At 36.4% G+C, this 13716-nt stretch overlaps 1 protein-coding gene across 10 annotated transcripts in view; it reads left to right on the forward strand.

Moving 5' to 3' along the window:
* The window catches only part of ARAP2 (ArfGAP with RhoGAP domain, ankyrin repeat and PH domain 2), a 207940-nt gene that overhangs the window by 66198 nt on the left and 128026 nt on the right, over positions 1-13716 (forward strand). For all 10 annotated transcript variants that reach the window (XM_036853114.1, XM_036853112.1, XM_036853105.1 and 7 more), the window contains one exon: positions 6325-6503. In XM_036853114.1, the coding sequence (XP_036709009.1) occupies positions 6325-6503 (179 nt within the window). The remainder of the gene's footprint in view (positions 1-6324; positions 6504-13716) is intronic.

Below are 13716 nucleotides of genomic sequence, written 5' to 3' on the forward strand. Positions count from 1 at the left end.
TCACATTTTCAGTGGGCAGTTCTCATAGTTAGAAGGCTTACGAATTCTGAGTGGTCCAAAAATAAACTCAAAATGGCTTAAAGACTTAAACATAAGGCATGACACCATAAAACTCCTAGAAGAGAACATAAGCAAAACATTCTCTGACGTAAATTGTACCAATGTTTTCTTAGGTCAGTCTCCCAAGGCAATAGAAATAAAAACAAAAAAAAGCAAATGGCACCTATTCAAACCTGCAAGCAGAGCAAAGGAAACCATAAAACAAACCAAACCAAACCAAACCAAAAAAAACCCCTACAGAATGGGAGAAAATATTTGCAAATGATGCAACTGACAAAGGCTTAATCTCCAAAATACACAAACAGCTGATACAACTCAACGACAAAAAACAAGAAACCCGTTCAAAAAATGGGCAGAAGACCTTGATAGACATTTTTCCAAAGAAGACATACAGATGGCCAGTAGGCACATGAAAAGATGCTCAACATCACTAATTATTAGAGAAATGCAAGTCAAAACTATAATGAGGTACACCTCACATTGGTCCGAATGGCCATCATTAAAAAGTCTATAGATAACAAATTCTGGCGAGGGTGTGGAGAAAAGGGCACCCTTCTACACTGTTGGTGGGAATGTAAGTTGGTGTAGACAGTATGCAAAACAGTATGGAGGTTCCTCAGAAAACTAAAAATAGAATTACCATATGATCCAGCAATCCCACTCCTGGGCATATACCTGGACAAAACTATAATTCAAAAAGATACATGCACCCCAATGTTCATAGCAGCACTATTCACAATGGCCAAAACATGGAAACAACCTAAATGTCCGTCAACCAATGAATGCATAAAAAGATGTGGTACAAGTATACAATGTAATACTACTCGGCCATAAAAATGAACAAAATAATGCCATTTGCAGTAACATGAATGCAACTAGAGATTATCATACTAAGTGAAGTAAGTCAGAAAGAGAAAGACAAATACCATATGATATCACTTATATGTGGAATTTAAAATATGGCACAAATGAACCTGTCTACAAAACAGAAACATACAGACAGAGAGATCAAACTTGTGGTTGCCAAGGGTGAGGGGGTTGAGGGAGGGAAGGATTGGGAGTTTGGGATTAGCAACTGCAAACTAATATATATAGCATGGATGAACAAAAAGGTCCTACTGTATAGTACAGGGAACTATATCTAATCTCCTGGGATAAACCATAATGGAAAAGAATATTAAAAAAAGAATGTATATATATATGTATAACTGAATCACTTTGCTATACAGCAGAGATTGGCACAGCATTGTAAATCAACTATACTTCAATTAAAAAAAAAAAAAAGAATTCTGAGTGGTCATTCCCTTTCAAGGGCCATTTTCAGTACCAGCCCTCAGCTGCAGATCCCATGTTTCTGTCCACCTTGCTAGTTCTAGAACCTGGGAGATAGGCAAGTGAGTTATTCTCTTAATTTTGTTTCTGTACAACATCATACAGCCCTCCAGTGACAGCTATGAAACTGCAAAGCTTTTTTCTTTTTTTTTTTTTAAGAACGCTTGGGAATTTGGGATAAGAAACATGAATCCCCCTTACTCCCTTACTTGTTTTGGGCAAACAGACTTGCCTGTTTTGAAATCTTCCTTGTTTTTAGAAGCTAGGGGACTTCCCTGGTGGTACAGTGGTTAAGAATCCGCCTGCCAGTGCAGGGGACACGGGTTCGATCCCTGGCCCGGGAAGGTCCCACATGCTGTGGAGCACCTAAGCCCATGCGCCACAACTGTTGAGCCCACGTGCCACAACTACTGAAGCCTGCGTGCCTAGAGCCCGTGCTCCGCAACAAGAGAAGCCACTGCAATGAGAAGCCCACGCACCACAACGAAGAGTAGCCCCTGCTCGCCCCAACTAGAGAAAGCCTGCGCGCAGCAAGGAAGACCCAATGCAGCCGAAGATAAATAAATAAAATAAATAAATTTATAAAAAAAAAAAAAGGAGCAAGGCGTGGAACATTTGCTATCTGGAGGAAGAGCCAGGGGAGTTGGAAGTTCTCTGTTGTGTACTTTGATTGCCTATCATAATTTAATAGGCCACAAACTTTGGCATCATCATCAACTCTGTTCCTACCTCGCTCACATCCAGGCCATCAGCAAATCTTACCAGTTTGACTTTGGAAATATGTCGGGGTTCTGACCAACTGTCAGCACCTCCACCGCCATCTCTCTCCTACAAGCCACCATTTCTATCTTTATGATTGTCACAACCTCCCTTGATCGACTGCAGGCATATTTTCAGTACGGTTGTCAGAGCGATCCTTCAACAAGAAAGTCAGGTCCTGTCAGTTTATTTCAGATGCTCTGTCATGTTTCCAGCTCACTGAGAGTGAAGTACTGTGATGTCCAGATTCCATGCATGATCTGGCCCTGGTCTCTCTGTCCTTGTTTCCTTCTGTGCTCTACCTCATTCACTGCATTGCAGCTACAGGGGTCTCTTGTCCCGTGAGCATGCCAAATCTGCTGTTGCCTTGGCCCTGGCACTTTCTGTTTTCTGTATCCCAGAAGGCTCTTCCTCCAGTCCTCCTCCTAACTTGCTCCATCACTTCCACTTCCTTTAGGCTTTGGCTTAACCATCACCTTCTTTCTGAGCCTTTTTCTGTTACCCTATATAAAATAGCATTTTCTGTGCCCCTCATCCTGTGCTTTATTTTATCCCATTGCACTTGTCACCGTATAATATACGTCTACATTTTATTGCCTTCCTCCTTTTACAAGAGTGTAACTTTCTGGAGAGTAAGGCTGTGATCTGTCTTGCTCACTGCTTCATTCCTGGTATTCAGAATAGGGCTTAGAACATAGTAGGCACTCAGTAGACATTTGTATGAATGAATCATTATCAATTTCAAGAACAACACTGGTGTGTAATAATTCCTTCTCTAATATTGATCATGGGTTACACTGAGGAATCTTTAGTTAGGTTATATTATATCAAAAGTTAAGAGTACATCCAAACTTTGTTAGATTCTTTTATTAATGTTTTACATGGCACTTGTGTAGTAACCCCTCCTATAATCAATCCTTTTTTACCAATGAATTTGCCTAGTGCTAAATCCAGTAGTCCAGAGGATGTTAAGTCTGTCCTGTTCATTTTTTTTAACCTCTTTTTTTTGATTTGTACACTCTGAGTTGGCATTCCTGAAAACCTCAAGAAATAATTTGAGGTTTGAGGGGATTGCTAGCTCCTTTTTTTCTTTTTCCAACCTGGAATGCTCTACTCTGAGCAAAGATATATCAACATCAGAGCATATTCTCAGAGGGAATAGTGCTTAGCACAGTGCTAAGATCAAAATAGATGCTCAATAAACACTTGTTATTGGAAAGAATAAAAGTGTCTTGGTGTGAAGAGCAGGCAAAAGCCAGTTTAGTATCCAGCTTTGCCTTTGCCCAAGGGGAAATCATTATTTGTTTTGGAATATTGTGACTTGTCAGAGCATGTTCCCCATGTTCAAGTATGCACACTTTGCAAAGCCAAATACCAGTGACACTTGTAATCTCTTTCATTGTGTTTGAATTGTCTGTATCACGGTTTATCTCCATTGGTGTGGGTAATTAAATATAAACTGAATGTTACTATTCAATCCTGTTCTTCATGACTGTTTACTTCCTATTAGTAAATGAGGCCCTCAGGAGCTAGAGAATTCTTCTAGGCTATAAGGGCACCATTTGTTGAGATGCAGCTATAATATACTTAAGTCCAACAGTTAATGCAATTGCCAGTTTCAAATTATTTCCTGACAAACTGAGATATATGCTAATAGTAGTCTGGAAACCACAATCACTTTGGCCCCGTTCATTAAATTATGACCTACATTTCAAAGTCAGTGATTTATATGGATTAACATAAACAAACAGAAAACATTATATACCATTTACTTGGAAGGAATATCTTGTGTGTACTTAATGATCACAAGTAATCACCAAGTAGAGTGGAAGGTCTTTTGCTGTTACTGAAAATGTAATAAATTATTACAGTGCAGTCTGTTTGTGTAGATGTAAAATGTAGAGTGGCTACTGTGTATTGACATAGGCTTAGTTACCTGAATACTTTCATGTCTTTTACTTTATAATGATGCTGGGGAAACTTGAGAAATATTTCATCCTGATATATAGGAACAAACACTTATTGAGGATTATGTAATACCTGCAATAAAATATTGTTGAATGAGTTTTTAATAAATACTTTGCCCTTGGTCATTAAAGACACAACTAACTGGTTTTAGTAGTTTTCAAGGTGAGAAAGAATGAAGATACTTTAAAAATTAAGACTTGTATTGTAAAATAACTCTGGATCCATGCTGGAATGTAAGCAAGCCTAATATGGAGACTTATTTCAATCCACAATGACATTATTTCTAACCAGACCTGTCTTAGAAGGATCTGAGATACCAGGCAATTTCCCAAGCTTGGGTCCTGCTTACTCTTTACTTCTCAAAAAAGTTTCCTACCTGGAATTTAGTCTGTTTTGTTTGTTTTTTCCTTTTTACCTTAATAATCACTTTTCCATTTGTTTTTTGCTGGCCCATTTTCTAGCCTCCTAGAATCAGTTATACCTCAGGGGTATACCGTTTCTTCTCCTTTTACATTAAACATTTATCCACTGGCATGAGTCTTCCCTTGTATAGATTACCTTCATTCACATATTGCTATCAGTCTGCCTGGATGCTCATGCCAGGGAGCTGAAAACCTCAGGTGGTTCTGTTAATACAGCCTTCTACCTTCTTTGGTCGATTCATGATACCCAGCTACCTTTTATTCTGAGTAATTAATTCATTTTTTGGTGAGCACCTGTCAAACATATTCAAAACCACAGCTATTTTTTACTCTCCTTAATATCTTGACTCTTCATATGTTTCCCTTTTCACTGTATACTTTAAGTCTCTATTGCCTTATTCCTGACCTGCAAGCTTCCAGTTTGGTCTGTCATCTGAATCATGTCCCTTTCTTGCCAAGAATTTTGAAATGGTTTTCTTTTGCCTCCATAATAAAGACCAAATTCCTCACCTAGGCACTGTAGGATCTCCAGCCATATTTCCCATTATTTCTTTGTGAGTTCAAAATTATAAATATGCTCATTCATAAATTAGTCCCTGAGCAGATGTTTGTTGTTTCCGCCTTTGGTCTTGTGTTTCCTCTGTTTAGAATTCTGTTTTGCTCATCCTCCTCCCAAACTCCAGTTTTGTCTTTTAAATTGCTCCTCATCCTCAAGAACTCGCACAAATATCCTTTTTTTTTTTTTTTCTCATAGTGCCGAGGACAATTGTCTGAGAATTAAAACATTTGATTCTTCTAATTTTAATACTAACGTGCTATATGACCTTCAGCAAATCACTTACCTCCATTGAATTGACTCATACATTATTTGATACATTTTGCATGACATTTATAGTAATCTGTGTTCCATTATGTGTTCATATCAAACTTGACTTATAGCTTTGATTGCTCTTTGGGGACTGGATCGAATTCCTATGCCTGTAACACAATGTGTTGTACATAGTTGAAGGTCACTTTGTGGAAAGAGTGAGAGAACTAAGTTTTAATTCAACAGATGAAGATACTATTGTTAGTGAATGGAATGGGTGAGTGAATATCAAGGCAAGCACACTCTTGAGTAGATTCCAAGTGCCTGTTAGAAAGTAAGCTTTTCTGGATATTTTAGTAACTGCGTTGCTGGGTACAATCTGTTACCTGTTCAGTAGCCATATTACTTTCTTATATTAAAAGAGACAATCCAATCTCATGAATAATCTAACAGAATGCTACTTAGATGTTAACATGGATACCCATCATCTGGAGATCTTCTTAAAATGAAGATTCTGATTCATCAGGTCTGGAGGGGGTCTAGGATCTTGCATTTCTATTAGCTGCCAGGTGAAGCCAGTGATATTGGTTACAGGACATCTGAGTACAGTCAGCCCTCCATATCCTTGATTTCCACATCTGAGGACATTTTTGATCCCTGGTTGGTAGAACCGTCAGTTGATGAACCTGAGGATGCAGAGGGCTGACTGACTGTAAGGGACTTCAACATCTGCAGAGTTTGGTATCTGCTGTGGGTCCTGGGACCAATCTCCTGTGGATGCCAAGGAATGACTAATAAGTGTTATTTCTTTTCCCTAACAAAATTGAGCCATTTGCCTTGCTGACAGTAGCATTTAGATTGCGGTTCTGGGAAAGAATCTGTAAATGATCTGTTCCAGAGAAAGTCAATCTCTTTCCACATTTGTATGTGTTTATAACTTACTAAGCATATGTATTTTCTCCTGTCTATTTTCAGAGGAGAGAAATGACTGGATCAGCGTACTGTTAAATGCACTGAAGTTACAGGCCCTTTCCTCGCAGTCTCAAGGAGCTGTTGCACCTGAGAAATGTGGATATCTTGAACTGAGAGGCTATAAAGCTAAAATTTTTACTGTACTAAGTGGAAACAGTGTGTGGCTTTGCAAAAATGAACAGGTGAGCTACGTTACAGTGATTGCAAATTGTAGTTCCTTACATTACAAACATGACAAAACTACATTAACAACAGTGCTTTGTTTGTTAGACTGAATTTTCTCAGTTCCACCAGCATCAGGAAGGTAATCTACATCAAATTTGAGACTGGACATCACCCTTTGAAGGAACTGAGGAAATAGAATCATGAAAATTAATTTTTGAAAAGTATTCTTAGCTGAAGTAACATTACAAACTACATGAGAGAATAATTAAGAACCAATTAACCATTACCGCCGTTGTTGAATAGACCTCGTTCTGCACCTGTTGTTATTTCTTTTGTTTTGTGACAGAAAATTATAGAGTAGGCACAGGTAACATTTTCTTGAGTTTACAGGATTTGGGGGTTTTTTTGGTTTTGTTTTTGTTGGTTTTTTTGGAGTAGATATGTTGCTTGCCGAGGAGATAATTGACAAGAGGCAAGTGATTGATATACACACATATACACGCATGCATACACACACATATCACATATATAAATAAGATAGATTGTTGGGATATTAAATTTGTTAACATCAAAGGACTCAGTAGAGAATTTAAATGTTTTGAGGAGACTGATGTTAGTTTTAACAAATTCTGTTAACTACATTTGATTCTGTAGACTTCTTCTCTAACATACCTGGTTTTTAATATGTATAAGAAAATTATTTTCTTACCCCTTTTTAGGAATGAATTTTTAATCTTTCAGCCTAGAATGTATTAGATACTTAGTCATTATTTGTGGAATTAAGCAGGGTGTTTTGGATATCCAATCTAACATGAACTTATTTTGTGATAAATTATAATGGGTTACGATAAAGTGAAATATAAATGCTGACATTTTTCATAACAGAAGATAGAGACAGCAACTCAAAACAAACAGTAGTTTCAAAAAAATTGACTATAGATCTTTATCCAAGGCATCCTCTGAACTTCAGTGTGGATTTATTAATTACATTTTTAAGGATAAGATTTCTTAGCCAATTAACTGTGGAAGGCATCATTGAGCACTGTTGGTATATTAATAACGTGGAGAGAGTTAGCATATTCCTCAAGAAGGGTGGTGATGTACAGCTTAATAATGTGTATGAATTGAATATGAACATTTTCAGTCTGCAAAGATGCTTAAAACTTAAAAAAAATTGGAATAAGGTTAAAAATGCAAAATTTGCATGTATCAGAATGGAAGTTACTCTGCCAAATTAATTGAGGTATTCATTTTTTATTTGCACAGACCTGATGGACTTCCAATTACTAGTTTCATTATTTACATTAGCTAGATTGTCTGGGTTTATGTTATCCTCTAAAAGTATATGTTTTTAAAGTTTTATTAATACTTTCTGGTTAGCAAAAAATTATAAGAAATTCTTGCTTTAATAATAATTGAGCATGAAGAGCATAATAATGACCACCATATGTTAGGTACCAGGTACCGTGCTAATTCATTTATAAACATTCCCTTTTAATCTTCCCCACAAATGTAGGAGGAAGATATTCTCATCCATGTTTTATAGATGAGGAGAATGGCAATTAAGTAACTTGTTTAAGGATTACAGTTCATCCTGCAGAGTTTAATTTAAAACAAGAACTTTATAACTCTAAGCCTAGCTTCTTAGCCACTATATCAAAGTGTCTTTTTAAAGTGTATGTTGAAAAGAAAATTTCTGGCTTGTGACCTTTTAGAAATAGACTAAGAATTCTTTCCTTGAATAACTTAGTTGCCTAGGAGGTTCAGAGTGTGCATTCAGTAAACATTGTATACCATGTCAGGCACTCTAAAGATGATGTGTTTACTGAGGAGAACACAGTCTTACCTTCCAGGAGGAAAAGTCAGACAAGTCAGCATTTATGGTGGATGGTGAGCTCCGTGCTTTATTAGACTTGTGCAGAAGTTACAGAGAAGGGCAAAAAGGGCATCTAATGTAGTCTGGGAATTAGAAACACTTCCATATACAACTAATCAATATTATCTCCTTAAGAATTAAAGCATTTATGCTGGACCCCTCCTCATCTTTTGAGAAGTAAACCTATGTTTGATGAATGTATATTTCAAGTCTGTTTTCAATGCTTTAACATGCCCGTATGTGCACCCTTAAAAAGTGCATACTGTTGTTTGTATATGTGGTCTTAAAAAAAAAATTGCATTGTATTATATAGAGCCAGGTCTTAAGGCACTTGGTCTTGAGTCAAGTCTTAAAGAATTAGTTGGCTCAAGGCCAGATGGATAAATTAAGGAAGGCCCTTCATGTTTAGGCCCTGACATACCATTCCAGTTTCATCTATTTTTACATCCTTGTATATGTCTTTCTCTCCAGAGGAAAGTTGCTCATGGGTTTTCTTACGTGGTTGAGCAGACTGTGGAAAGAACTTGGGTGACAGGCTAAATAAGGAGTCCTTCTGAATACAGAGGGCTTTAAGCTAGTGTTTTAGGAAAAGCACTAAAAGATAGTAAAATAGTTAGATGTAACTTCTAAAACTTTTATACACACAACACATGAAGTAATCTTATGGTTTTTTTAAATGATAGAAAAAAAAACTAATCGTAAAAATGTAAGAGGTGTTAGATTTGAATCTCTGTATCTTAATTTGTATTGCATCTAATTTAAGTCCAAGAATCAAAGCTTAGTTTAAAAAAAATTAAAATAGTGATTTTTATTGCCCACATAACTTACAGTATAAATAAAATAAAAAATAAAACTGACCTACATCCCCCTCACATATGAACTATTTTCATTTTTCTTGCCTCTATTTATACATAGTTTTACTAATTTACTTTGGAAGTTTCTCCAGAGGAAGTAAACAAACAGTGGATAGAGGTGGAAGGGTAACTGCTGCAGCATGTGTTGAAGAGTTATTAAAATGGAAGATTGGAAGCTTATTTAGAGCAAAGAAGATTGGACTGGGCTGTAGCCGTTCTGGGTTTTCCTTCTTGCTCTGCTACTGATTGGCTCAGATAATTAAGCTAATCTCTTCTGGTTTGAATGGCATGATGTGAAGAAGAGAGTTGGATTACTATCTCTAAGGCCATTATGTAAGTTGCATGTTAAAATTCCAGATATCTGGGCTCATTCCAGACCCATTGACTTATTTCTGGGGACAGGGGTTTGAATCTGTATTCCTATAAAGCATCCCAGTTGACTCAGTGACTGCTGATGCAAAAACCATACACAGTAAATCACTGCTTTATGGGTTTTTCTTCTTTAAAAATGATAAGCATCCAGCTAAAGAAACGAGATATTTCTGGAGATGGAAAATGTGTGAAGATCTCCTGTGACAGCACTGAGTGCTGCTTTTAGTTCATCATCCCTAATCTTGGGGTTGTTATACCTCTTTTTGAGGTTAACTTTCACTTGGAAGTGTGTCTTTTTCCTGATCAAACACTTTGAAATGTGCAAATGTTTAAGTGGAAATTTAAGAAAATCATTTTTTAGTGGTAATAACTTTTTAAATAGTTTTGAAAAACTATTACTGATAACTTGTGTATGGTTCTAAACTATAGCTACTGTTTTGGGGTTTTTTCCTACAATCTCAATTTTTATATAAAATTTAAATTTTTCAGCTTATAAATTATATGATAACTGCTTAATTCCTTTTTCTGCATACAAACTTTTGTTACCAGAGCGTGATCTATTGGAAAAATTAAAACTCCATTTGCAAAATCGGCATACAGGAAAGTGTTTGAAAAACAATTTGAAAATGTTATTTCCCATAAGTTCCTTTAACTCTGTGTGTATGTCTGGAAATTTACTCTAACTTTGTGGATTATTGTTTATCTTTTCTAGTGCTTTTCCTCTACTTCCAATAGGTGTCCTTAATATTCCATGTCAAGCATCCGTACAGATATATTTGCAGTAATTCTTTCATTTTTTTCTGGATCTATCCCTTCTACTGAATCAAGAACTTATATTTTCTAAGTTAAAATAGCTATTAGCATAGACTATCATAACTATGGTCTTATTTTTGAAATTCTTTATTTTTTAAGAAAAGTGGCATGATAACAGCAAGGAAGATGCCAGTCTGCACGTTCTCATCAACAGTACACTGCCAGGTCTAAACTCTATGCAATTAACATGGACTTTTCATTTTCTCAGTTGCTCAGTTCAAAGATTTACTTGTTTTAAATCTCTTTCTTTCCCTTTCATTTATTAGCGCATTGTTGAAACTAACTTGAAGTAGCTTCTGAGCAGGAGAAATGCCTTAGGGAATGTTAGGGTTTTTTGTTTTTTGTTTTTTTTGTTTTTCCAGATGGGCTATAAGAGGCAGAATAGAACTATGAAGAGATATGTAAAAACATTTGTTAGAGAGGAAGATGGCAAAGTAAAAATAGATACTAAAATTCTTTACCTAATTGCTCAGTTGAAAAACACTGTGGTGCTATTATATAAATTAAATGTTATCCCTTTAAATGCTTACACCATCTCACAGCCCACTCCCCATGTGTTTAATTTTTGCATATTTTCTTCTCTTCCTTGTTTCTGCTTATGTTTATATGCCTGCAATATATTATAATTATGACAGTTTTTCCACATTGTTACTTCAACTCTGTATAAAATGAGTTGTGTGATAGAGTGTGATTACAGGTCACTGTGTTTCTGTATTTATTCATCTGTTTTACAGCAGTTTATTGGGTACCTCTTCATTCCTTGGTGCTGCTCCAGGCACTAGGGGCTCACTGGTAACCCACAAGGTCCCTGCTCTTTAGGATCTTACCTTCTGATGGGGTAACACATCGTGATAAATAAATGAGATTTCTGAGAGCCTTCTGTTTGTAGCCTTTTCTTTCTTTTAGATTTGCTTTTTGGACAAGAATTCCTATGACCCTTTTCTAAAGCATTGTTTATATTTAAAATGCTGTTAGGTACATGAATAGGTACCAGTTTGATTTTAACTTTAAAAGTGTTATAATTTTTATATTCCCAAATTAAGGCTGTGACAATTTACTTTATTCACTGTTGTGCCCTTAGGAGTTCCAGGCAAGTAGCTGACACTCAGTAAACATTTGTAGAATGAAATGGTTGAATTAATAGTCATTAACAGCTGTTTTCATGACTAGAGAGTTTATATTTGACAAAAATTTTTCTCTTAATATTATTTTCTTCTTTATGAATTCTCTTTTCATTTTTTCCTATTTATTTACTGGAATTATATTGTCACTTCTGACAATTTCCTTAAGCTCTTCATATAATATAGATATTTATCTTCGTGTCATATTTTCTGCAACTGTTTTTCTAAGCTGTTGCTTATTTTTCACTTTTCAGTTAATTTTTATTTACTTATTTATTTATTTTTGGCTGTGTTGGGTCTTCGTTTCTGTGCGCGGGCTTCTCATTGTCGTGGCTTATCTTGTTGCGGAGCACGGGTTCTAGGTGCGCAGGCTTCAGTAGTTGTGGCATGTGGGCTCAGTAGTTGTGGCTTGCTGGCTCTAGAGCTCAGGCTCAGTAGTTGTGGCACACGGGCTTACTTGCTCCGGCATGTGGGATCTTCCTGGGCCAGGGCTCGAACCCGTGTCCCTTGCATTGGCAGGCAGATTCTTAACCACTGCGCCACCATGGAAGCCTTTTCAGTTAATTTTTGTTGCATAGAAATTTTGTTTATAGAAATAAATTGTGTGTTATTTTCCAGTTCAAAGCTAATAGACTTTCTGTATTCTGAAAAATAATTATTTTTATACATTTATTTATCTTGAAATGATGGGGGTGTAGTATATAAACCAGTATTTTTAAAATTTTAGATAGGTAATGAACTATGAACATACCCTCAGGTATATATATGTAGTGTTATATATATGGTACTGCTACTTGAACGGAATTTCTGCAAATAGATATGAGGTGAATTTAAGATAATTGACTTTGGTTTCCATTTGTTATGTTGTCCTGACAGCCAGTCTCCCATCTTTTCCTGATGAGTTTTTGAATATCATGTTAATATTAGGGAATTCATTACAACCAGATGTCTTGCTTGGTGGGTTTGTATATCCATTTAATGATAATTGTGGCATTGAGGCTTTAACTACATTCACTTGGTTAAACATTCTCAAATCGGGGTATAGCAAGAGACTCATTCCCCCAACATAATGTTCCCTCGCGTCTGGCATGGGAATGAAACTCTAACAGAATTTAAATAGACCTCATAGGGCTCTGGCTTGTGTGGTGCAGAAAGAAGCAGCAGGATGGAGGTGGTGGCCTGTGGGTTTTCTGGTTCTATATCTGGCCAAACTCTGCATCTGGTGTTTCCCTGGAAATCTGGTGCCAATGTCATACAATGCCACATCTGTTTCCCACAAATGTCTAAGCACCGAGTTCTTAAATTCCTGGCATGGAAACCTGGCATCTGGTGTTTCCAAAAATAGGTTTGAGATTTCAGCGAATTTGGGGTTAACAAACCCTTCTTTAATTTTTCTGTTTAGGAATCAAACTGTTGCTTTCCTCTTTCACTTTGTAGTTTTAAAAGGTAGTTTGAGCCAGGTTCTGTTGCTACGCATTTGTACAAATAACCCATTTCAGTGTCGTGGTAAATGTTTGCCATTAATTCTAATCTGAATGTTGAATATGGAATCATTGGTGTGGATACTTTCAGTCACTGTAAATAAAATGGATATATTCTCATTGAAGACAAATTCTGTATTTAGAACCCTCAAATCAGGGGACTGTCTGGATGTATCAGACCCCCAATGCGTATTTCTTTATTCAGTTTTTATAGAAATGCTATATGAGGTAGATAGTACTATCTTTTCATAAATGAGGAAATGGAGGTCTAGATGAATTAAGGACCTTGCCAGTAGTCATACAGCCAGTAAATGGATCAGCCAAGGTTCTCCCCCAGTTCTGACTCTTGGTGCCCACATCATCATTATCACCTTTGAAACATCAGACCTGCTCTGCCAAGTGTGGCCATTCATGCTGTTTGAGATCCTACATTGTATGACAGCAAATTAACTGTAAAATATAGTTTACTCCAGAATCTGTTTTTAGCTTATGCTTTCTGTAACAATATATTTCTACCTATTGAATTTCTATGCTATTGTTTTTTTTCAATGCAGTTTATAGGGTTTTAAAGGTTGAAGTCTGGCATGTTACCAACTCGTGCCTATTTTCCAAAATGAGAATAGTGCTCACAATCAGATTGCAGTTAATGGGTAATTTAGTTTTAATTTTCTTGAAAGTTTAACACTCACATTCCATCCCATTTTACAAAATTT

The sequence above is a fragment of the Balaenoptera musculus genome, chromosome 5, assembly GCF_009873245.2.
Source record: "Balaenoptera musculus isolate JJ_BM4_2016_0621 chromosome 5, mBalMus1.pri.v3, whole genome shotgun sequence".
NCBI classification, from domain to species: domain Eukaryota; kingdom Metazoa; phylum Chordata; class Mammalia; order Artiodactyla; family Balaenopteridae; genus Balaenoptera; species Balaenoptera musculus.